The following is a 22,906-nucleotide window of genomic DNA, read 5'->3' on the forward strand; positions in this document are numbered from 1 at the left end:
AGTATCTGCATTAGACAAAATTCTCAGGACACTTTTAGTACTTATACCATAATATTTATCAAGACATCTATGTAATTTGTTTCTATTCAAACAGACCTCAATAATGAATTTCTACTTCTTCACTTCACTCCCAACCTCATCTAACCGTGGGCTTAACAAATTAGGATATGACAGGGCTGAGTTCAAGCAGGAAGAAATTTCTGGGTTTCCACACAGTCCTCAAATTCTCTGGGTCACAAAGACTAATCCTAAAGATGATCAAACTGCATTAACTGCCACCTCATCTTACTCTTAAAAAAAAAATCTCGGGGTGGCTAGGTGGCACAGTGAGTAAGAGAGCCGGCCCCAGAGTCGGGAGACCTGGGATCGAGTTCGGGCTCAGGTACTTAGCACCCATCCAGAAACACCTGGCCGTGTAACCTTGAGCAAGTTAGCTAACCCCAATTGCTTAAAAAAAAAAAAATTTCATAGAGTAAACCAATTAGCCTGGTCAACGAGACCAACAATTTAAAAAGCTGACTACATTTATGTCATTGTACACATACGTTACTGTGGATAGAAATGTGAAGTTATTTTATCCAAAACAAAACAAACCAAAACCAAAACCCATAACCAATCAAGTCTCAGGTCAGCCAAGAGTCTTGTTTCTATCAAGCCTACTAAGCTAAGCCCACATTTTTTGGGGACAAATTCTTTAAAAAGATCTCTAACCTAGCCCAGCAGTTTACCATTTTCTTCCTGTGAAAAGCTGACTTGGATGACATTTTTAAATATAATACCTATCTTACAGTGGAACAGGTGAAAGGCAAAATTAACTCTACTGCACTGATGTAGAAATTTAAACCAAGTTACCATTGCTTGTTTTTTTTTATGAGATTGCAATAGAGTATTCAAGATCAGAACAGCATCCAGACAGCATTACTGCTCAAAAACTGGCATGATCCTGAAGGGCCATATTCAGTAACTTACTATTTCTTACTTGAGCCTAAATGAATGTGCTCAATCAACATTTATTAAATATCTACTATGTGCCAGGTACTGTGCACTGGTTCAGAACTAATTCAGAAGCATAACACTTGCTCAAAAAAACCCAAAGTGATTAACCCCAACTAGGCTTGAGCTATAAAAAGAACCTTTGTTGGGTTTAAAAAAAAAAAAAGACAACTTCATAAACATCAAGCATGCTAGCAACTCTCTACCCTGTTATTAAAAAAAAAAAAACATTTAAAAATTTACTTAAATTCTGAGCAAAATAAAGTAACAAAGAAAATTCTTTCATGGACCTGGGAACATTATTGTGTATATACCTACAAAGGAATTTCCTTAAAACAATCAGAAATATGATAACCACTGTCAAGAAAATATATCTAATACTTATTTTCAAGGAGAACTGAGTACAAATAATTCTGGTTTCATGTATCACCACTCTATAACTTACTCTATAACTCTATACTTACTACCCTAATACAGGACCCTGCATCCTTAGTAGTTAGAATATAATAGTCTATGGGTACAGCCAAATCACTGAAAGGAAAAAATATAATCTGACAACATAGGTAATAGTCCCCCTGTAACTGTTTATTAGAATATGAATATATTTTAAACCAATATCTAAAAAAAAAATCAAGTTACAGTACATGCATAAAATACAAAGTAACAATTTACAAATAGATCAATAGCATCTTAAGAATCAATACACTAAAAGAATAAAATGGCTACAAAAGGAAACCAAAGTTACTGACTACAGCAATGCCTTCCGTGTGCCCCACACTTCATGAGCACTGCAAAAGACAAAAGACTGGCCATGAAATTTATTAAACTGTGTAGGCCCACATATGTTTCAGGCTTACTCTTAAAATGCCTAAATAACCTTTGGGAATCTCCTATCACCCTTAATAGCATCACTGCAGTTGACACAGCTTTTTAAATTACTTTAGATTAAGCGCTTACTGTTCTCAAAACAGGGAAAAAACAATAAAGTATTAGTGTAGGCTTTAGATATTAGTAATATAACTGCTTTTGAAAAATGTAGTGGAAAAGAAACATTTCAGAACTGTATAGCTCCTAAATATGTTCTATTTAAACTCAGAATGTTCTTTTAGCTTGGTACACTAAAATATATATGCCTTCAATTGGTTACCACATTAACAGAACCTGACCTTTGACCATATCTTCGAGACAGTGGAAGCAAAGACAAGTTTAACTGTGAAGCTTCATGACATGCTGAAAAACTCAACAGAGTAAAACAGCATTTTAAAAATAATCAAACCATACCTTGCTGTGGGTTTACTGGAGAAAAAAAAAAACTAGGCCACATTTTACTTAATGGGGGTGATGAAGGAAAAAAAAACACACACACTTCGAAATTTGGTATTTCTAGCATTGTACAGATTATTTATTGCCTAAGCAATAAATGCTGCATGATCTGCTACTGTGAAATTAAATAAAAAATTCAGATAGCTCTCGCTGCATGGTCTTGCTGCAGAGGAGGCACCTCAAATGGAATTTACCAGTCTACAGCATGCCATGCTCATCACTTAACATGATGACCTACCCTACCCTCCTACCCACACCAATCACATAGCTACCTAAAGTGAAAAAAATGATAGTCTTTTGCATTTTGCAAAGCAAATCCTTGAGTCAGGAAAAGTTTGGTGTGGGTTTTTTCTCCCTTCTCCCCCATAAACTTATTAAAAAAAAAAAAGAAAAACTATTACATCACACAGACCTATTAAGGCATTTTAGAAATTATCTTTCCAAATGATGGATATTTCTGAAGCTCTTAAAAATCTGCTATTTATATTACAGCACAATCTCTAGATGTGAAGATACTGCACTGAAGGAAGAATATATTTTAATAAACTGCTCTGTGGTGAAATGTTTAATTGAATATTATATAAGTATTCTTTGATTTGATCAGGATCAAAAGGTCTGAGCTTCAAGCACTTCAGTTTGAGTATTTACCATTGTCATAGATCACTCTGATGGAAAATAAACAATAATTAAGGAATCCAAACATCCATTTTATTAAACTAAGGCTAGTGAGGGCTTCGCATGAAAAGAAGCTGCAGTCATTTGGGACAAGTAGGTGATTTTATAAATTTGAAATAAAAAAAAAGACTTAAGACATAAAGAAATTCAGAAGTAGTAATGAAACACAAAAAAGTGATCACAAGAATTACAAATATATTTAAATCTCGGACCTGGGGAATGGACTATACACAGCCTTCTAGGGGAGAAGCACAGAGCCTTATATGTTCTGACAACACTGCACCTTTGGCTTGTTTTCAGTGGTTGGAGGGACATGGATAGGAACCACATTGTTGCTTGGAGACATGTCATTTTCACGTCTGTCTGACATTTGCTTCTGAGAAACAATGCGATATATCTCTGCATAAAAAGAAGAAGTATTTAGAATTTTGTATTAATAAAACCCATCAGCAGCTGCTATTACACAGGCTTGTGTCAGGGGTAGCTTTCTATTCCAAAGGCCAAACAATCATTTTTCCTCTTCAAGTAGCTAATGTTGTATTACAGTTTCCCTTATGGCATGAAGAAACAGTTTCTTCTTTATTTCAGAAAAAGAACTCATGAAAAAAAAAAGAACTCACAAGAGATTAATGAAATACTTAGTAGTTTAAATAGCAACAGATGAACTGAAAGCTTAGACTAAAAATGTCAGCACAAGAAAATTAAAAAACATTGGCCACCTAGAAAACCCTAAGAATTGGGGCAGCTAGGTGGAGCAATGAATAGAGAACTGGCCCTGAAATCAGGAAGACATGAGTTCAAATTAGACCTCAGACATTTGACACACTTGCTAGCTGTGTGACCTTGGGCAAGTGACTTAAGCCCAATTGCTTTGCCTTCCCCCTCCAAAAAAAAAAAAAAGCCTAAGAACGCCACTACTTTAGTAAAGGAGATGTATAAACTTTCTTTATCAGACTCACCATAGATCAAAATAGGTACAAATATAGGTACAAAATAGATCAAAGTAGAACAAAATAGGTAACCCCATTTTACAAATATGCTGTGATTTTAAGGCAATCTGATGTAGTAGAAAACAATTAAAAGTGTTTATCACCTCTGCCAAATGAATGACTTAGAAATTATACATTTTAAATAGATCTTAGAAAATTATATACAAGCTTTTATAAAAACCAATATTGTGAGAGGCAGGGTGGAATGGTAATTAGAAAACAGGCCTCAAAAGTGAGGAAGACCTGAGGTCAAGCCTGGCTACAAGAGAATGGCAAGTCATTTAACCTCTCAGTGATGCAGACAACTCTCCAAGAGAGCAAATTGCACAGCAGAGGACAAATGGCATTGGTAGAGGGAGTTTTCTCACCAGGTCCCTACCCTCACAAAATCACAGGTCTGAGCAAAACAAAAAAATTAGAAAAAAATTAACCTAAAACTGAACTACTTGGCAAATAAATGGTTGCAAAAAAGCCAAGCAGAAGTGAGCACATGTACACTTCTTTTTAATTGGGTGGTTTAGTCTCTGCTGTATCTTCAAAGTAAATAACTCTTTGCAAAAGCTAAAAGAAAATTTTAATGGAGATGGTGCAGGAATAATTAATCCAGTTTTTCAAGGGTAAAGAGAAAAGCAAGCTTTAAAACCAAAGTAGCAGCTTACTTCTAAAATAATATATTGCTGGGGCAGCCAGGTAGCACAGCGAGTAAGAGCACCAGCCCCAGTGTCAGGATGACCTGGCGGATCGAATCTGGGCTCAGACACTTAGCACCCACCCAGAAACAACTGGCCGTGTAACCTTGAGCAAGTTACTTAACCCCAATTGCTTAGGGGTGGCCAGGTGGCTCAGCAAGTAAGAGCACTGGCTCCAGTGTCGGGATGACCTGGAGATCGAATCTGGGCTCAGATACTTAGCACCACACCCAGAAATAACTGGCCGTGTAACCTTGAGCAAGTTACTTAACCCCAATTGCTTTAAAAAAAAATAATAATAATATATTGCTCATTCTTTTTTTTCCCACTACAAACTGGATTTCTTTCCCCTAAGTCCAAATTCCTTTGGCTAAATAATGTAAAGCAGATAGGAAAATTTTAGAGGACAGAAGTCATAGAATCATAGATTTAGAATGAGATTTTTAGCCTTCTCCACACCATCATTTCATGGAGGAAGAAACTGAAGCCACAGAAGCTTTCCCAATGTCAGGTAATAAATGGCAGAACTGAGAGTCAATCCAGGATTAATAAAGGTAAAAAGCAAAGAAAATCGATAATTTTTATATCTCAAACATATTATACATTTGTAGCATATAGAAACGTGTTGAGGTTCAGGGAGAGTTGCGGCAGGATGTCTCTAAAGAATTTCAAAGACTCAGGTCTACTCCAAGCCAGCTGGAAAGACTTATTATAGTTTTGAGGTTTCACACTCTGGCAAGTGGCTAAGTCCCTTAGAGGAATTAGCAACTTCAGTAAAACAAGACATATAATTTCATAAAGAATATGATGCTGATTACACAATCAAAATTTACTAGACTACGGGAATATGATATTAAATAATATTAGAATATTATTAAATAATACTAAAAAGGCAGGAAGAGTTTGTTAAGGGATTAGGTAATAGAGGAAAGGTTCCAGCCTCAGTGGAACCCTTAATGCATACAGAAAAACTCAGTTAAGGGGGTGTGTATGTATGTATGTATGTATGGTAATGATATTATAATAAGCCTCTCTATGTCATAAGTTCATTCTAGGCCAGTTCTTTACTATTACTGTGCAGGTGCTATCATAGGATGGGTCCCTTCTAAGGTTTGGTGGTTGGTCAAGCATCCTGTTCTACATTCTGGTGATGCTGTCTTCTGACTGGCTAGCTATTGTGTTCTTGTCTGATCAAGATGCATAGTGTGGTCGAAGATGAGTACGTGGACACACCTGTTTCTGTGGGAATGGGTTTGGGGGCAGTAATTAGCTAGAAGCAATGGCTAGGTTCCCATGCCTGCTGTTTCTATGAGAACTATGAGCTCATGGACACACCTGTTGTTCTAGTGAGGCATATATGAAGAAGTTAGAATAGAAGGTGGAAGGAGAGGGGCTAGGTAGGTTTAGCGGGCCTGGTGTTTATTAGGGCCTATAATGAAGTTAGGATATTGGGGTTGGGGGGCAACTCTAGTAGGATTCCATCACATGTAAAAAAAGGCAAAGACAAGACTTGTGAGAGCAAATGAAGATAAATAATTAAAAGGTTTTTATTACAAAGTAGGACAGTTGAGCGGCCTTGTACAGCATTATCTAACTACCACATAGTCTTTTTGTAGTTGGATCATGGTTGTATTTGTTTCAAGCCACTATTCTTTTCAGACCTCCAAAATAAAAAATGTCTAGGAATCAAAAAATTACCAATGAAAGAAAAAAAAGTTTTACCAAGGAACTGAGATGGAAGAGAATTTTTTTTTTCAAAAATTAGAAATGGCACAAAAAGGTCTTTTAATCCACTTAAGACATATCCAGTCACCAGAGGTTAAGAAAGGAAAAATTTTGATAAGAGGGGGGAAAAGGAAGCAGCTATATCCCAGCTAGTCTTTGATGAGAGAAAGAATATTTTAAAAAGAAAAACTAGGAACTCAGGGAACTAAGTAAAATGAATAAGTTTTCCTTTCTTAAGGTAAATGAATGATATATTTAACTTTAGAACTAAATGGATTACATAGCTCTTATATTAGTTAGAGGCAGCCTTACTGTAGTGGAAAAAAATCCTGACCTTGGAATCAGAAGACCTGGATGAATTTCAAATATAACCAACTTACAATTAAATACAAAAATGTAGTATGTCCAGATTTCTACATTGTGACAAATGGCAGTATTAAGTACATACCTTCAGAAGGATTATGAAATTAATAGGTGGTTATGTATAACAGGAATAAGCAGAGTTTCCAATGCTTTCCCTAATCCAAGTAAGCATTATTTTTTAAAAAGTAGAGGCACAAACTATGTCACCACCATACAGATTATAGCTCTAAATTTCACCAACATCAAAGGCTATGCTGAATATTCACTTTGGTAAAGATGAAATGTTTCTAATTCCACCATAGAGGAAATTCCCACAGTATTTGATGTTATAGACATAAAGGGTATTTTGCTAGTTTTCTATAGGTAAAATATTCTGTTTTATTGGTTTAATTGCTTTTTTTCTTCAAAGAAGTGACATGGATAAAAATATCCCAAAGTATATGAAAGACAAAATACATTACTACTACTAGTAATATATAGCATTTAGTAGTTTTAGTCTTCTTCCATTGATTCGAGCCCACCTCTATGAAGATGAGATATTCCAAGACCACATGTGCTACCAAGAATACTTTGAAAGTATCCTAAACAAGCAGTGACAAGACTATTTTGCTGAAAATAAACTACTCTAAACTTTAGAGATTAATGACTCAATTACCAACACATAATCACTACAGGATGGTCAATTTGGCTCAGAAGTTTAAACTTCTCTAAAATTTAGGGCTACAAATCAGTATTATGGTGACCAGGCAAACTGTGAAAGGTTTACCCAAGTCCTGTCTGCAGGACACAGGGCTTACACTATTGCTATTAAGTTGCTCAGTTTTGCAAGCATTAAATTCAGTTCAAAGGGCAATATGGAAACAGCCTTTCTACAACATAGAACCAGTTATTTTTGTAGTGGATGTTACCACCCTGTGCCCCACTCACATAAAAAAATAGCAGAATTTTGTTTCAGTTGCTATGGATTAGTAAAATAAGTAACAGTAAGCTAAAAAGCATAACTGAAAAGTGTGTCATGGGTTGAAATCATCAAGTCAGGCATCAAATAAAAGTCTTCAAATAAATAATACAACTTCATAAATCAGTTTCTAATCTGTTGGTGCCTCCCTCAAAAACATAAACTTCTAGAGCAAAGAGTAAGTCCTAACTGGTCATGTGTTAAACAAACAACATAATGTGGAGTAAGAAAGCAATGGACTCAAGATACAGCCAAGTCTGAAGTCTGGTTCATATACTAACTGGCTGTTTTAAAGTCGAGCCTATTTTTTCATCAGTAAATTTAGTAAAAAATCAGAATATTACTACATATTTCAGCATGGTGAAGATAGCACTTTGCAAATCTCAAAGAGCTAATGTTTTAGGTTTCCACCAGATGTCAGTAATTCCTTCTAGAAACCCTGAAGGCATACCAAGAATACTCTCCTTTCACCCTTAAGAGTCATCACAACAAAAGTTAAATGAAACAAAACTCTCCTACTCTGAAAATCACAGTATTAAGTGACCATCGTTTGTTGGGAAGGGTCAAATCCTACTGTGTAGTACACTGTGTCCTCAAAGTTTTTATATAGGCAAAAATCACATGAAAGATATCTTCTAGAAGAAATAATTCATTTGATAAAGACTTTTTGTGTATTGCCACATGCAACATTAGCACCCCACCAATTTCAAGGACAAATATGTCCTATGACCTACTCTTACAAAATTTCACCCCTCCTTTATAGCCAAAAGTCTTAGAGTTTCAACGACCAACATAAAGTTTGTGGTAGAGCTGGAACTAGAATCCAGGTTGACCAGCTTGTAATACAAGTTCTATTGTTTTTAACCTTCTAACATCTCTTGTATACTGCTATCTCACATTATACCAGAACTACTGCAATAGACTGATGACTGGTCTCCCTTTTTTAAGTCTCTCCTCACTCCAGTACATCCTCCACTAAGTTTGCAAAGTGAGCTTCCTACAGCACAAATATGACCAGGTGAACCCCTTATTCAATAAACTCCACGGGCCCCATATCACCTCCAGGATAAAATATAAAATCCTCTGCCATTCAAAGTTCTTTTGACCCTAGTCCCCCTGTACAATTCCAGTCTGCTTAACACCTTACTCGCCCCAATTTTTTCCATGTGATCCACTGATACTGGCCTCCTTGCCACTCCTCAAACAAGATACTCCGTCTCCCAACTCTGGGAATTTTTACTGGCTCTCTCCTGTGCCCGCAATTCTCTCCCTCCTCTTCTCTGCCTCTCATGTCCCTCCGAGTCTTAGCTAACATCACACTTCCCACAAAAAGCTTTTCCTGATCTTCAAATGCTAGGTCTTCCCTCTGTGGGTTATCTCTGACGTACTCTGCGCGTATCATGTGTGTGCACAGTTCTTTGCAGGTTGTCTCCCCTGTTAGACTGTAAGCTCCTGGAGGGCAGGGACTATTTTTTGCCTTTCCTTGTATCCCTAGCATGTACTACAGTGCCTGGCAAAACAGTAGGTGCATAATAAATGATTACTAACTTACTGACAGTGTTCTTCCCATCACAAGACACGCTGTCTCTATAGTAATACAGGTGGTTCGAAAAGTATAGGATTTGGAGTCGTGCTTTAGAGTTAATCACTTCTTGCTTGAACCATAGTCTATATAAAAGGGCAATTCAAAGAACAAGTCCAAAAAAAGATATTTCATGAGCATCTAACAAGACCCTGACCTAATTCTAAACAGAATGTGAAAATCTGTAAACTATCCATAATGAATCAGTTTCTTTACAATGTTACTTTTACCAACATTCTTGACTCTTTCACTACAGTACTATAGTGGTACAAAAGACAGCAAGGGTTTAAATAACCATTGTTAGCATCGAATACTAGGTGCAGAGATACAGAGCAGTTTAGGCATCTGTGGCCAGCAGGGAATCAGTCTATCAGCATATTTAAACTTCAACTAAATTTTAGCCAACGTGTAAATGAGCTACAAAATGTTAAAAGTCTTAGAGCCCCAAGGCAGCCTTGGTCTGCATATCCATCCACATTCCAAAAGAGCCAAGAGCTTAAACTATGATCCTTGTCCACTACTATTGCAGTCTTTTCTGGATACTAATATGCCTGCCTGATTTTATCTATCATGAAACACCTGGCTTTTTCCATGGCAAGAGAAAACACTGTTGAAGATTTCTCTTGTTTTAATTTAAAGAAATGAAAAACAGGGGGCGGCTAGGGAGCGCAGTGAACAGAGCACCAGCCGGGGAGTCAGGAGGACCTGAGTTCAAATTTAGCCTCAGACACTCAACATAAAAACTAGCCATGTGACCTTGGGAAAGTCACTAAACCCCAACTGCCCTACCTTCTCCCTCAAAACAAACAAAAAAAAGAAATGAAAAACAGATATACTCAAAGATGTACCAAAATATTTCAGAGCTAAACAGACTCAATTCTTCAAAGAGGCATCATATCTTTTACTTATCTGGATACTGGTTTTTACCTAGTAAAAGCACATTCAAGGATAACTTTGTGTTTGCTACCACGGAGAATATAATAGGACAAAGAGGAAGTGAACAAACTGTTTCCAAAATGTTACTTGGTCGTGTCGTTTTAGATGGCAAACTTCAATGAGCAAGAATTGTGACTAATTATGTGCTCTGTACTGTTATTACAACATTGAAAATTTTCAAATTATATTCACTGTGCAGTACCCTTAGATGGGTGTGATGTCTACTTTCAATTTCCAAATCCATTTGTTTAAACACAACACGTTACTCAATCTCCAATACTAACTGGTATGAATTCAAAATGTAAGTCTTACCTGTCAGGATTGTCTGGAAAGCAGCTTCTACATTGGTAGAGTCTAAAGCAGATGTCTCAATAAATGACAAGCCATTCTTTTCTGAGGGGATACAAACAGACCAAAAAGCCCTCTGAAGTCACCATTAACAACCAGATCGAGTCTTCATACAAATGAGATGATTTTTAACAAAAACACACCCCCAGTAGTGGAAGTAACAGAATTTTCTGGGTCATACTACCTCGAATTCTTAGGCAGCATCATCATTATGCTACATTTATTTTACTAGATTCATGTATTCCTCCCTTCCTCCCTGCCCCCTTACCCTAAAGAATCCATTCACAGCCTTGGTGAAAACAATACGTCAAGAGAGTACATCCAAATCATCACTAAAGGTAGGGATTCAACCATTCAACCCCAAACACAGCTATTTATACATGTATCAGTTTTGGTCCTTTTACATCCTTCTCTCCCCGACTAAGCTGTAACCACACTTTTAAAACAGTACCATGACTTTTACATAGCAGGTATTTAGTAAGTGTTTTTGAGTTGAGCAATAAATTACATATTCCATCTATATATATCATTTGAAATAAGCTTTTAACTGAATCCACTAAAAACAGAAAATTTCATGTAATACACTCAATAACAAGTAAATATTACAAGAAAGCAACATGCTACAACAGAAAGAATATTATACTGGGAGTCATGAGACATGGGTTCAAGCCTTTGTTTTCTGCCACTAACTCATTCTGTGACTGAGCAAGGCATACCAACTTTATATCTGTTTTCTCATCTGTAAATTGAGGGTGTTACATTTGGTTGTCCACAAGGTCTTTAAGCAAGAAGACTTTAAGATATTAAAGATAAACATAATGCTAAAATCCTAAATGCAAGGTGACTCTGGGATCCTAACACAGTGACTCACCAGTCAAGAGTGTTCAGACTCTTACCACTCACTCGGCAACACCCACAAAGGTCTGGTATGTTTTTAAGTGTTTAAGGACTTTAAAAAGATGAAGTGAGAATGACAGCAAAGCACAGAACATTTCTGAATAGAGAACAGTTGAGGTTATGCCTATTCTTTCATGTAGCTACCAGGAAAAGAGCAAGAGTTACACTCAAGCTTTTACCTATGGAAACACAGGCAGCACAGCCCATAAAGAGAAGTGACAAAGCTGTCACTTCTGATTGGCTTTTCCTGGGCCACACCTTTTGGAGCTGAGTATATAGAGTCTAGGCTGGTAGGTACAAGACATTACAATTATACCAAAGCACAGGAGGACGAGAGTCTTCTCTATTGGAGTCATTGAGAAGAGTGGGACATTATTGCAGTAATGTAAGTGCAGGGATGAGCGGTTAAGTCTTCACAACAAATAAGGACTGTAAGTCACACAAGGCCATGTCACCACAAATTTGCATAAAACTCATGTACAGACACCTATTTCACTATTAGGGAGATGAAAAAAATCCTTAAAACCTCACTTTAAAATCAAATACTCTTCCCCATAGCACAAAACAAAGAACTATCTCAGGCAAGTCTTATCATACAAGTTGGGTCACTCATTACCTGCAAAGGCTCTTGCTTCATCTGTAGGGACTGCTCTGAGATGACGTAAATCACTCTTGTTGCCCACAAGCATGATAACAATGTTACTATCTGCATGATCTCTCAGTTCTTTCAGCCATCGTTCTACATTTTCATACGTAAGATGTTTAGCAATATCATAAACCAGCAAGGCACCTACTGCTCCACGATAATAACTGAAAAACAGAAAAATTTTCTATTAAAAGACAAACTATAAAGCAAAAGGCAGATAGGGCAGGGTTCAATCATAATAAAATATATTTTTACAACTAAGTTTCAAAATCTTTATAAGATAGTTAAGTTCTTCCTAGAATAAAGTTATGGACATCTGCACATTTCACAATGCCATACTTTCACCCCAAACTAATTCAATTGCTGCAAACTGTTTCATAGAACTTGGATCTCCCTGACTTACGCTGATGTTATAGCTCGGTATCGCTCTTGTCCTGCTGTGTCCCATATCTGTGCCTTTATTGTTTTCCCATCAACCTGGATGCTTCTTGTTGCAAATTCCACACCAATGGTACTCTTGCTTTCCAGATTAAACTCATTTCGAGTGAAACGAGACAGAAGATTACTCTTTCCTACACCAGAGTCTCCAATGAGGACAACTGAAAAGGCCAAAAAAAAAAAAAGAGAGAACGCTAGATAGTTAAGAGGAAAACAGTACTATGCTTTGCTTCTAGGGAAGCAAAATTTAGCTTAAGTAACAATGAATAAGAGACACTGCATCCAACTGTTTCATTTCTCCCAAAAGAATTTAGCAGAATATGTACCTTGCTACTGCACTGGTAAGACTAATTTCATTTTTTTTTTTACCAATATCTTTCCAAATATTGATTACATAAATATTTAATTAGTTCATTTATCACTAAGATAGACACCTTCTCTACATACAATTTAAACTCTAGGTCTACTGTACTGACAAGAGCTAACGTACTGGCCACTACGAAGGCTAATATCAAAATTACTATCTTAGATGACAGTAACTTGAAGATAAGACAAAATCCACCAAATACAGAGCTGGGAAAGACAAAAGTATCTGACAAACAGTAAGAAAATAAAGGATTAGGGATGGTAATGTACAGAAGGCCTCACTCAATTTCACTGGATTCTGGAAGTATTCCCGAGATTCACACCCCAGGCCAGATGAAAGGTATTTTGCCTTTCAGTGCCAAAGTGAGACACCAAGTTTAAAAAAATCTCACCACCCAGAGCATAGAAACTAAAATGGCTCTTTAATACTTTTATTTATCAGACTGGCAAAAAGCCTTGGACAGAAAAGACTGCCAAGGACACTGAAGTGAAACCCTTAGGGTACTGCCTACTAATTTGGACTTGCTATGAGTCAAAGCAATCATAGGTAAGGGGGGGGGGGGCTTATAATTTCATTTATGACTTCTTGATATTTAAAAAATATTTTAATTACAAGAATTTACAATCCCATGACAAGAACCCCTTTCATATTTCTCACAGCATAACACACAGCTAAGACACACAACAAGATACTTTGATGATACTAGATTCTAAAGTACTGATGTGGGTACTCCCCTATGACAACAGAGACAGCTTCTCTATAACTTAAGAGTTTGCAAGTTACTGAGGCTGAAAAGTCATCACTATGCTGCCAACATGTTTCTCCAAGTTTAGCTAGACTGATCTTTGTCCAACAAGATAAACTTTTATTATGAGAATTTATTGACAAGTAAAAGGTGATTACTTTTAAACCAAAAGAACAAAATTCTCACATGATTATGCATTTAATATTTCAAAGGTGAAAAATGGGAGTTTAAAAGCATTTACTTTTAAAGAGTAAAATGAGTATCAGAATTTATTTTAACATAGCTTGATTATATTAACTGCCCTTGCCAATCTTACTTACCTTTGTAGCCCAGAGAATCGGTTGAAGCATTTTTTGCAAACAAAGAAGAAAAAGTTTTATTATCTTAGGACAGCAAACAGTCCTGCTATTAAATAATAGTTCCCCAACCTTCTAAAATAACTAGTGTTTCTATAAACCAGGTACAGAAAAATTAACAGAACAAAGTTAAAAGTAACAAACAAGGGAGTGCCTTATAAAAAGGATAGGGGATATGGGAGGAAGGTGGTGGGGAGATAGAGGGTTGGAAGAGCTCACTGTACTCTGGCTAGAGAGTAAAGAAAGTCCATTATGCATTCCTTCCTTGCCACAAGATTGGATACAAGCTGGCCTCTGGACAGTCTTGGAGGGAGTTACTTTATCAAAAGCATATCTTTCTGGCTTCCTCTGTCAGCTGATTCAGCAAGAAATCCTCCAGGACTGCAATGACTGCATGCAGCACAAAGTATAGCTATTTTTAATTGTGAATGTAAATAATCCATAGGTGTCTTAAGAGATTAGGGCAAAGGATATATGTTAAATATTAAGTAGGATGATAGAAATAGATCTAGAAAGGACCTTAGACGTCAACCCCTCATTTTACAGTTGAGGAAAATGAGGCCCAGGGGAATTAAGTGACTTGCCCGGGGTCACAAAGACAGTAAAGATTGAGCTGTCTTCCAGACAAATTCAGCATTCTACCTACTACTTAACTATGCCAGCTACCAAAATCTACCTTCTGGATGTAAAATCAAATCCATCATTATGCTTACAAATAGGTCAAACTCATTTTTCTGCTATATTAAGAAGAATATTCAGGAAATCTCCATTTCTGTTCTCACTACCTGGCATAAGCATAAACACCTAACATGAGGGTGGAACAAGAAGAGTAAAGGAAAAGCCCATGTTTTATTACTCTTGCCTTTCACAAGACACTCTGATGTACCAGCCCTTGGAGAGCTAGTCATTTAGTTCAAAGACACACCATACCCATTAGCAAGGTATCATCTTGAGAGAGCTGATAAAAATGCACCATATGTAAAATCTAAGAAACAATCCCACAAAAAATATACAATAGCTTTAAGTAAGTGGCTTGTTTGTTTTTTAATCAGTTTAGCACTCTAGTTTTTTTTAAAAAAGATCAAAAGGTCTGTTAGAATGCTGAAAGTTAAGATTATTTCATTCCCAATTTCAGGTTCAGACAGATAGTGATCTAGTTTTACCACCTAAAATCGTTATGTAGTTACCTCAAAGAACAAACCAACAATGCTAGAATAAACATATTTAGTTGCAAACTAAAATTAATTTAAAATTTTTCATATCAAACCTAGATAGCCCAAGAAATTAACTTTAGCCCTTTTAATTTTTAACATGCTTACCTGAAAACAGTATATCAAATACACAATTTATGGTTAAACATACTGCCATAGGTTCACTAAATTAAATCACAAGTTTGATATTCACATTAGCAAATTCAACTTTTTACACTCAAAGCTACCTAGAATATGAAAGACTACAGAATATGACAGCTATCTCAAGTTGGAAATATATAAGAACAACAAAGTTAAGTCCTACTTTGGGAGAATAAAAGATTCTAAATGACATCTAGGAGATAATGATATTATTGGCATAGTGTTGTGAAGAACATAGTGGAAGACTGGCTCAAAATTCAACACAGAAGGAAATTTTTTCCATTCAATTACCAATCCTACCAAATATTTTATCTGAGATTTTCTTTAAAAGGCTCAGCCTATTAGTCTCAGTCTACAATACGAGTAGAATTTTACTTAAGCTCATCAAAAGAACATTAAAATCAACTTGTATATTTAATGAGGTAACACATACAGTACTTTGCAAACCATAAAGCATTTTATAAATGCAATTATTATTAATATTAGGTTTAAAATGTCTAAATTTACAGAGTGAACACACTGGCTTTGACAGGAAAAAACTAAGTTATTTTTCTTCCTAGATGCTTAAGTTTGTCTAATTTCTTAGCAGAGCAAACATTTTATTTCACGAAAAATCGACAGTATTTTCTATTTTAAAAATGTTATAATCAAAACTATGCAAGGCTACTATCCAAATTCTTTACTTCTTGGGAAAGGATCTCATGTGCATATTTTCTATTTTAAAACATTTCAAGTAAAAAAGCAGTTAAGAGTGTTGTGAGCCACAGAAGCCAACCCCTGCTGTAGATAAAAAATTTAAACATCTTTAGAAATTCAAAAATCTTATAGTACAGACCCAGAACCACCACCACTTAGCTAAATGAATTAAGCTAATGAATTATCAACTTCAATTCCTATGTAATACTTAACTCTGTGAAATATATTAAATACCAGAGATCCCACAAAAACTACATAAACACCAACACTCATATTATTTAATAATAGGTAGCTTCTTTATAGCACTTACTATGTGCCGGACACTGTGCTAAGTGCTTTACAATTATTATCTCATTTGATCCTCACAAAAACCCAAGCTAAGTGGGTGCTATTATTATCCCCATTTACAAACGAGGAAACTGAGGCAAACAGTGGTTAAGTGACTTGCCCAGGGTCACAAAGGCAGTAAGCTCTATCTACTAGGCCATCTACTTTTTAAATAGTCCTTAAATAATAAATCCAACCATGTTATTTTACTGTTAAGTTTTCTACAGACTGTAAGTTTTGGGCTATTAATAAATATCCAAAGAATAACTCTTAAGAGGTCTCAATAACACTAGTCTTTCTAAAAAAGATATTTCCAATCTGCACACATATACAAGTATTCCAGCAACAAAATACATTTTTTAAAAGAAAATTCTTTGCCTGTCTGAGGTCTTCATAATTTTTCCAGATTCAGCACTGCATCTTACTCAATTTAAAGCTGAAAAAGAAAACTAAAACATAAGGCAAAGTTCCTACAAGCAGTTTCTCCTAACAATCATCTGAGAGTTAATTACTAGTGAGAGAAAAGGAGAAGTAAATTTGCTGGTTCATCTATTTCTAATCAATGGAATGAATACCCACCCAGAAACATTTCCAGAAAAATGTGACTGATTGGTCTAGTGTCTAAAACGAGACTTGTAACTTCCTGGAGGGCAAAGAAAGTGATCTTCTTTTCAAGAAATCAGCAAGCATTTCTTAAGGGCCTACTATGTGGCAGACACTGTGCTAGTGTTGCCCAAAACAGCAATCTCTTCATATCTCATCTTGCTGCACTCCTTTGAATTTCATCTTGGCCCTCACCCCTTTTCATTTTGCTTTTGTGTAGTCTTCCTCCATTAGATAATAAGTTCCTTAAGGGGAGATATTGCTTTTATTTTTCATATTTATATCCATATAACTTAGTACAGTGACTGGCATGTAAGTAGGTGCTTAACGAAGGTTTTATCGATTGACTGCTAGGCAATGAAGATATGGATGCAAAAGTGTGAAATAACATCCTTATGTTTTTACATTCTCCTATGGTGAGGAAAATGGATAGAAATTCACAGATAAATAAAAACAGGATATATACTAAACAATGAGGTGAGGATGGTATGGGGAAAATCGGGGAAGCTCTCCTAAAAAAGGTTGCACCTGAGCTTAAAAGGGAACCTTGGAGAAGCTCAGGATAACAGGAGTCACTTTAAGAAAAGAGAGCATGCCAAGTATGGACATGTATCTCACATACATACACACACACACACACACACACACACACACACACACACACAAACACACACATTCCCCCCTGCCCCCAACACCTCCAACAAAAAAAAGAAAGGCACAAAGGCAGGAAATAGTATGTGAGAGGGAGGGTAAATAGCCAGCCTGGCAGAAGCACCAAGTGCCTAATGGAGACTAAAAGTGTAATCGGCCTAGAAAAGATAGACTGGAGCCAAATTCTGAAGGTCTTTAAAATGTCAAAGTAGTTTGTATTTAATTCTAAAGGTAATGTGGAGCCACTGAAGTTTCTTGAGCAAGGAGCAACATGTTCAGATCTCTACTTTTTTTCTTTTGTTATCTACTCTTGTGCCTCGTACACATTAGGTGCACAAATACTAGTTAAACAAACATTTAATCACAAAATAGAACATCAAGGTCAAATTCACTTAAGGCAGCAACATATTTAAGTCATATCCTCAGCTAGACCCTGCTCTTCAGTTCTACCAATCTCTCAATTCTGCCTGCAGGCAGAAGTCATCTTTCCCCCAGAGCCTACAAGCTCTACTTTAATTGTACCTCCACACTCTACTATAGTTATTCATAGGAAGTCTTCCAGGGAGAGCGTGGACAAAGTTCATCCCCTAAAAACTTCATGTGATTTCCCTGTCAATACTCCCTTTTAGACATCTATAGCCTAATGTAATATTAAAACTAATTTCAAAGACCCTACTTTTTCTAACTGGATAGGGGTGTAGGCTTTTGGCTCCTCCTCGAAACCCATTTAGTCAGCTGGGAAAGAGCAACCTTTCTACCTAGAGATGGCCACACCTCATAGGGGTGATGTAATTCATACTAAGACACAAGACAGTCAATACACAAGACAGTCACAGTCCTTCCTCACTTTAATATGGTAATTCTGCAGTTCCTGGATTTGCTAAATAATTCCCAAAGCTAAATGCATTGCAGCAACCTAAAATTTAAATACAAGTAGAAATGCTTTTCTCAGCAGGAATTTTGAAATTCCCTTCCTCAAATAACATCTGGACTTCTCCATTTGTTTCTATGAAATTATTATAAGTTTAAAACTAGCAAATTAACTTGTAAAATATAAAAAATATTTTAAAAATATATTTTGACTATTTAAATATCCTGACGCCGATAATAACACTTTACAAGTCTAAAAGTTTAGGTTAAAAAGTAAGGAGGCCACACTTGGATGGTTTAAGTCCCAAACTTTTTTGCTTAACTTTCTTAAACCATTTAAAAATAACTTTTAAAAAATTAAATAAGTTCACTGCTTTGGACCTGATAACTATAAAACCAAAAAAGTGAAGACATAAGCTTTCCTCCCTAATTCTCCTGAACATGTGTTCAAAAACCTAAAGAAGGTAGGTGTTGTTCTGAAAGCAGGAAAGATGAGCAGTTTTTCAGACGGAAAAAGAAGGGGCTTTATGAACATTAAAATCAGGTTTCTGTTTTATATTCTGGGAAATCTGTTACTACAAAGTACTAATCCTAAATAAGTACCTATTGCTGTTTCACTTTACTTAAATTAAAACCTCCCCTTAATAAGGGAGGTTATCTTAAAATCTCATGAGGCTCATTTTAAATACTTTCTCAATGAACTGTCTTCTGAAAATACATATCCCAGTCTCCATTTTTGAGATTTCTAAAATTCAACATTTGCAGTAGCCCTATAAACATATTCTTTAAAATGTGGGAAAAGACATGTAAACAAGGTGTCCAAAACCTGAAGATGTACTTTTCACTGGGAAAGGACTTCCTAGCAAAAAGAGGAAATAAGTTCATTAGCAGATAACCACTGGATGATTTGCAAAGAGTAATGTTTCCTGCAGCATTAAGCACCAAATCTAAGCACCAATGGCAAACCTAGAAATAGTCCATCTGCCCCCAACACCCCTTTTTAACTCCACCCTCAACAGTAAAGCTTTAATATCAATGGTTTCTCCTTTCTTAGTAATAAGTCTTGATTCAGCACCTGATTGCTGGCTGCCCTCCTAATTCAAATGCAGAAAAAATACAACCAACAGAGGCTGTAAAATCATTCATCGGACAGACTCTACAATCTCTCACGCTGAAAGCAGTGCCCCTTCATCTTTGTTTATCAAGAACTATAAGGATTCTATTTCTGGGCAAAACCCACATTCAGTAGTTTTCTAACCCCTCCAAGTATTTTGCCTATGAGAATTAAGCACTTATCCTCTATTTTAAAAAAAGAGCATATATGGCCAAATACGTACACAACCTTTTTTCTTTTTAAGGGAATACCCAAGGGAGTTACTAGGACCCTTCCTTTCTCACCCTCTGAACAGAGCAAGGTTGGGTCCTCCCGATGTTGCAGCAGGAAACAACAGACTACAGCGATAAAACAGGCCTGTGTGTGTACAGCACACAATCTTTCCTGCTCAGCAACTGGGCCTTCAGGTCTGGCAAGGTGAACAACCCCCAGCCATCCGCAACCCCTTCCCACAAGCAGAGTCAGAGGGCCACCCTCCCCGGCCCAGCCCTGCCCGGGGAAAGGGAGCGGTCAAGGAGCAAAGGGGATAGGCATGAAGTCATGCAAACCTCCAGGGTCACTGCGACGGGCGCGGTGCTTTCCTTTCTCTTCTTTTTTCGGGAGGGGTGGGGGGGTAAAAGGGAGGGTAGCATGATTCCTTCTGCCTCCAAGTTTGCAAGCACCTACTATGTGCCAGGCACTGTGATAAGCAAGCGCTGGGGACACAAAACTCGTCTCCCAATAAAATCCCCCCTAACCCCAGGACCCTATTTTAACTGGGGGAAGGAGAGGGCAGAGAAGGCCGGGGTGAGCAGAGAAAGGTGCCCTCCGTTCCCAGGTGTAGTGGGCGGAGTCGGATGAAGAAGAGAAGGGTGCAAGGGAAGGCAGCTAGGTTAGGAAGAGAGCACAGAGCTGGGCCTGGGGAGAGGAGCCGAGGCCCGGCCCGGGCGGAGGATGGGGTGGGGAGGGGAGAACGACGAGGGGTCGCACCAAAGCGGGGAGCTGGGCGCCGAGGCGGGAGGAGGAAGAGGCGGCCCGGAGGGCCGGGGCTCGGGGGCCGCCTCTCAGGAACCGAATGGGACTAACCTGGCCCTTGCCCTGGCCCCGGTCCCGGCCCCGGTCCCGGCTCAGCCCTGGGGGAAGCCGGCTGGAGGGGGGAGGGGAGGCGACGCCGCGGCTTCACCTTTAAAGAGATAGTCGTACTCGTCGTCTCGGGTGCCCATGGCGCGTCACGGGAGGCAGAGGGGTCGGAGCGGCGGTCGGGCGGGGGAGGGGGCGTCACTTCAGGGGGAGCTGGAGCCGGAGACGCCGCAGAGACTCTGGAGCCGGACGAGGGTAACGCGCCCCTCCCTGCCGCTGCGCCACTTCCGCAGGCTCGCCCCGCCCACTCTCCCTCCTGGGAAGTTCTTCCGGGGAGCCGGGCTCCACCCTCCACGGACACGGACTCCTACTCGTTCTCCGGCAGCCCTACCGCCCCCTTACCAGGCTCGATTCGCTCGCACGCTCGCCAGCCTGCTCCGTTCGTAGTCTAGCCCGGGCGGGAGGGAGCTCGAGCGCCAGCCTACCGGGCCGTGAGGACTCATGTTCCCCTTACCCACCATCCCGAAAGCACCGAAGTGAAACCGAGGCAGATTACTCTTGCAAGCACACGAACCCGTCCCGCTTGCCCTTCGGACAGCCCGGAACTCTAGGGTTCCGGGAGACCTTGCTGTCAAAGGGCGGGGAGGGGGTGGGTCTCTTCATGCGGGGCGGGGCTAATTAGCGATAAGAGAGCCTTGAGCGCCATTTGCGGTATGGCGGTTCCATGGTGTAATGGTTAGCACTCTGGACTCTGAATCCAGCGATCCGAGTTCAAATCTCGGTGGAACCTGCAATGGGATATTTTTTCCAAACCTTCCGTCTCGCAATCGCAGTTTACTTCTGTAATTCTAGCCCACCACAAGCATTCATTCATTCATTCTCCAATGAGCAATTAAGTTCCTACTCCAGCATTTAGTAGGTTCTGTAAGATGCAGAGCTCATTAGAAACTAAGATGTTTATAGAAACTAAAGTGTTACTATACAAAAATGACTATTCCTTTCAAAAGTTATGTTTTAAATGTGTTGTGATTAGGAACCTGACAAACAGCAATATGTGCATTTCGATATAAAAAGAAAAAAACAAAAAGAGGGTTGTACATGAAACCACCATTTAAGGAATACATTCAGCATGTTACTTCCAAACGTATCCGGATTATGTTTCCCTCTAAGTCCCCTGTTCTCTTTGCATTTTTAATGCTTCATTGACCCTCACCTTTTTTTCCTTTTTTTGGCATCAGTATCACTTCTCCAACCCACGCCCCAACTTTTGCTAATAATGTCTTCCCCCCCACTAAAAAAAATTACCAAAAATAAAAACAAAACCTCCTTTGTAACAAACAAGCACAAATAATAAATCCGCAGATCGGTCTCGTTGGGAAAATGTATTGTCTCCTTCTGCACCTCTAGTCTGTCACCTCTTTGAAGTGGGAAACATTTCATCATGGTCATGGTTGGTCACTCCATTGAAAGGCGTTCTTAAGTGTTTCAAAGCTGTCTGTCTTTACAGTGTTTTAGTCATTTTTAAAATTGTGCTGGTTCTGAAAGAGCTTACATTTTACTAGAGGGAAACAATATGAACATAAAAAAATACAGAATATGCTATGTATACAAATAGACAGATACAGTATACAAAGTAAATCTGAAATTTAACCATGGGGAAGCTAATAATGTAGGAGATGAGGTCTGAGTCCCAAAGACTAGAGATTATCTAAATTTATCTTCTAGGCAAAAGGAGCAATGAAGGTTCTTGTCGGGAGTGACAAGTCAGTCCCATGCTTTAGGAATATTCATTGGACACTTCCTGGAAAGAAAGGCTAGAGGTAGTGGGACCAAATGGAGATTAATTCATTAATTAATCCAGGAGAGAAGTGATAAGGGCCTGAACTTAGGTGGTGGTCCTGTAAGTACAAGGGGACAGACACAAGCTATAAGAAGAGATGCAAGAGATAAGGAGTAGAAAATCAGACATGGAGAGGTGAGTGAGAGAGTTAAGAGGGGAAGATATTCTGGGGTTCATGTTTTTGTACTGGGTGTCTCTTAACTCATCCTCTTACTTCTTAGACTTCCTTAAGGCAGCTCAAATCCTAACTTCTGCAGGAGTACTTTCTTGGTTCTCACTTCCTTTATCTTCTATCTACTCTGTATGTGGCAGGTATATGTGTATCTAGATAAATAGAGACACATATATATGTGTGTATAAAACT

At 38.1% G+C, this 22,906-nt stretch overlaps 1 protein-coding gene and 1 non-coding gene across 2 annotated transcripts; one reads left to right on the forward strand and one right to left on the reverse strand.

Moving 5' to 3' along the window:
• Positions 1 to 1,557: 1,557 nt before the first annotated feature.
• Positions 1,558 to 20,992, reverse strand: RAB11A (RAB11A, member RAS oncogene family). Its single transcript, XM_069098263.1, has 5 exons — positions 20,806 to 20,992; positions 12,528 to 12,723; positions 12,095 to 12,288; positions 10,546 to 10,626; positions 1,558 to 3,390 (listed from the first exon to the last, which is right to left on the reverse strand). The coding sequence occupies exons 1-5, from the start codon at positions 20,843 to 20,845 to the stop codon at positions 3,251 to 3,253; spliced, it is 651 nt and encodes a 216-aa protein (XP_068954364.1). The 5' UTR covers positions 20,846 to 20,992; the 3' UTR covers positions 1,558 to 3,250.
• Positions 20,993 to 21,420: 428 nt separating this feature from the next.
• Positions 21,421 to 21,492, forward strand: TRNAQ-CUG (transfer RNA glutamine (anticodon CUG)). Its single transcript has one exon. It is a non-coding gene; the product is annotated as a tRNA-Gln (tRNA).
• The last annotated feature ends 1,414 nt before the right edge of the window (positions 21,493 to 22,906 follow it).

Source organism: Petaurus breviceps, unplaced genomic scaffold (genome assembly GCF_028583685.1).
Source record: "Petaurus breviceps papuanus isolate PSGF00001 unplaced genomic scaffold, PetGlider_PUasm1.0 37, whole genome shotgun sequence".
NCBI lineage: Eukaryota > Metazoa > Chordata > Mammalia > Diprotodontia > Petauridae > Petaurus > Petaurus breviceps.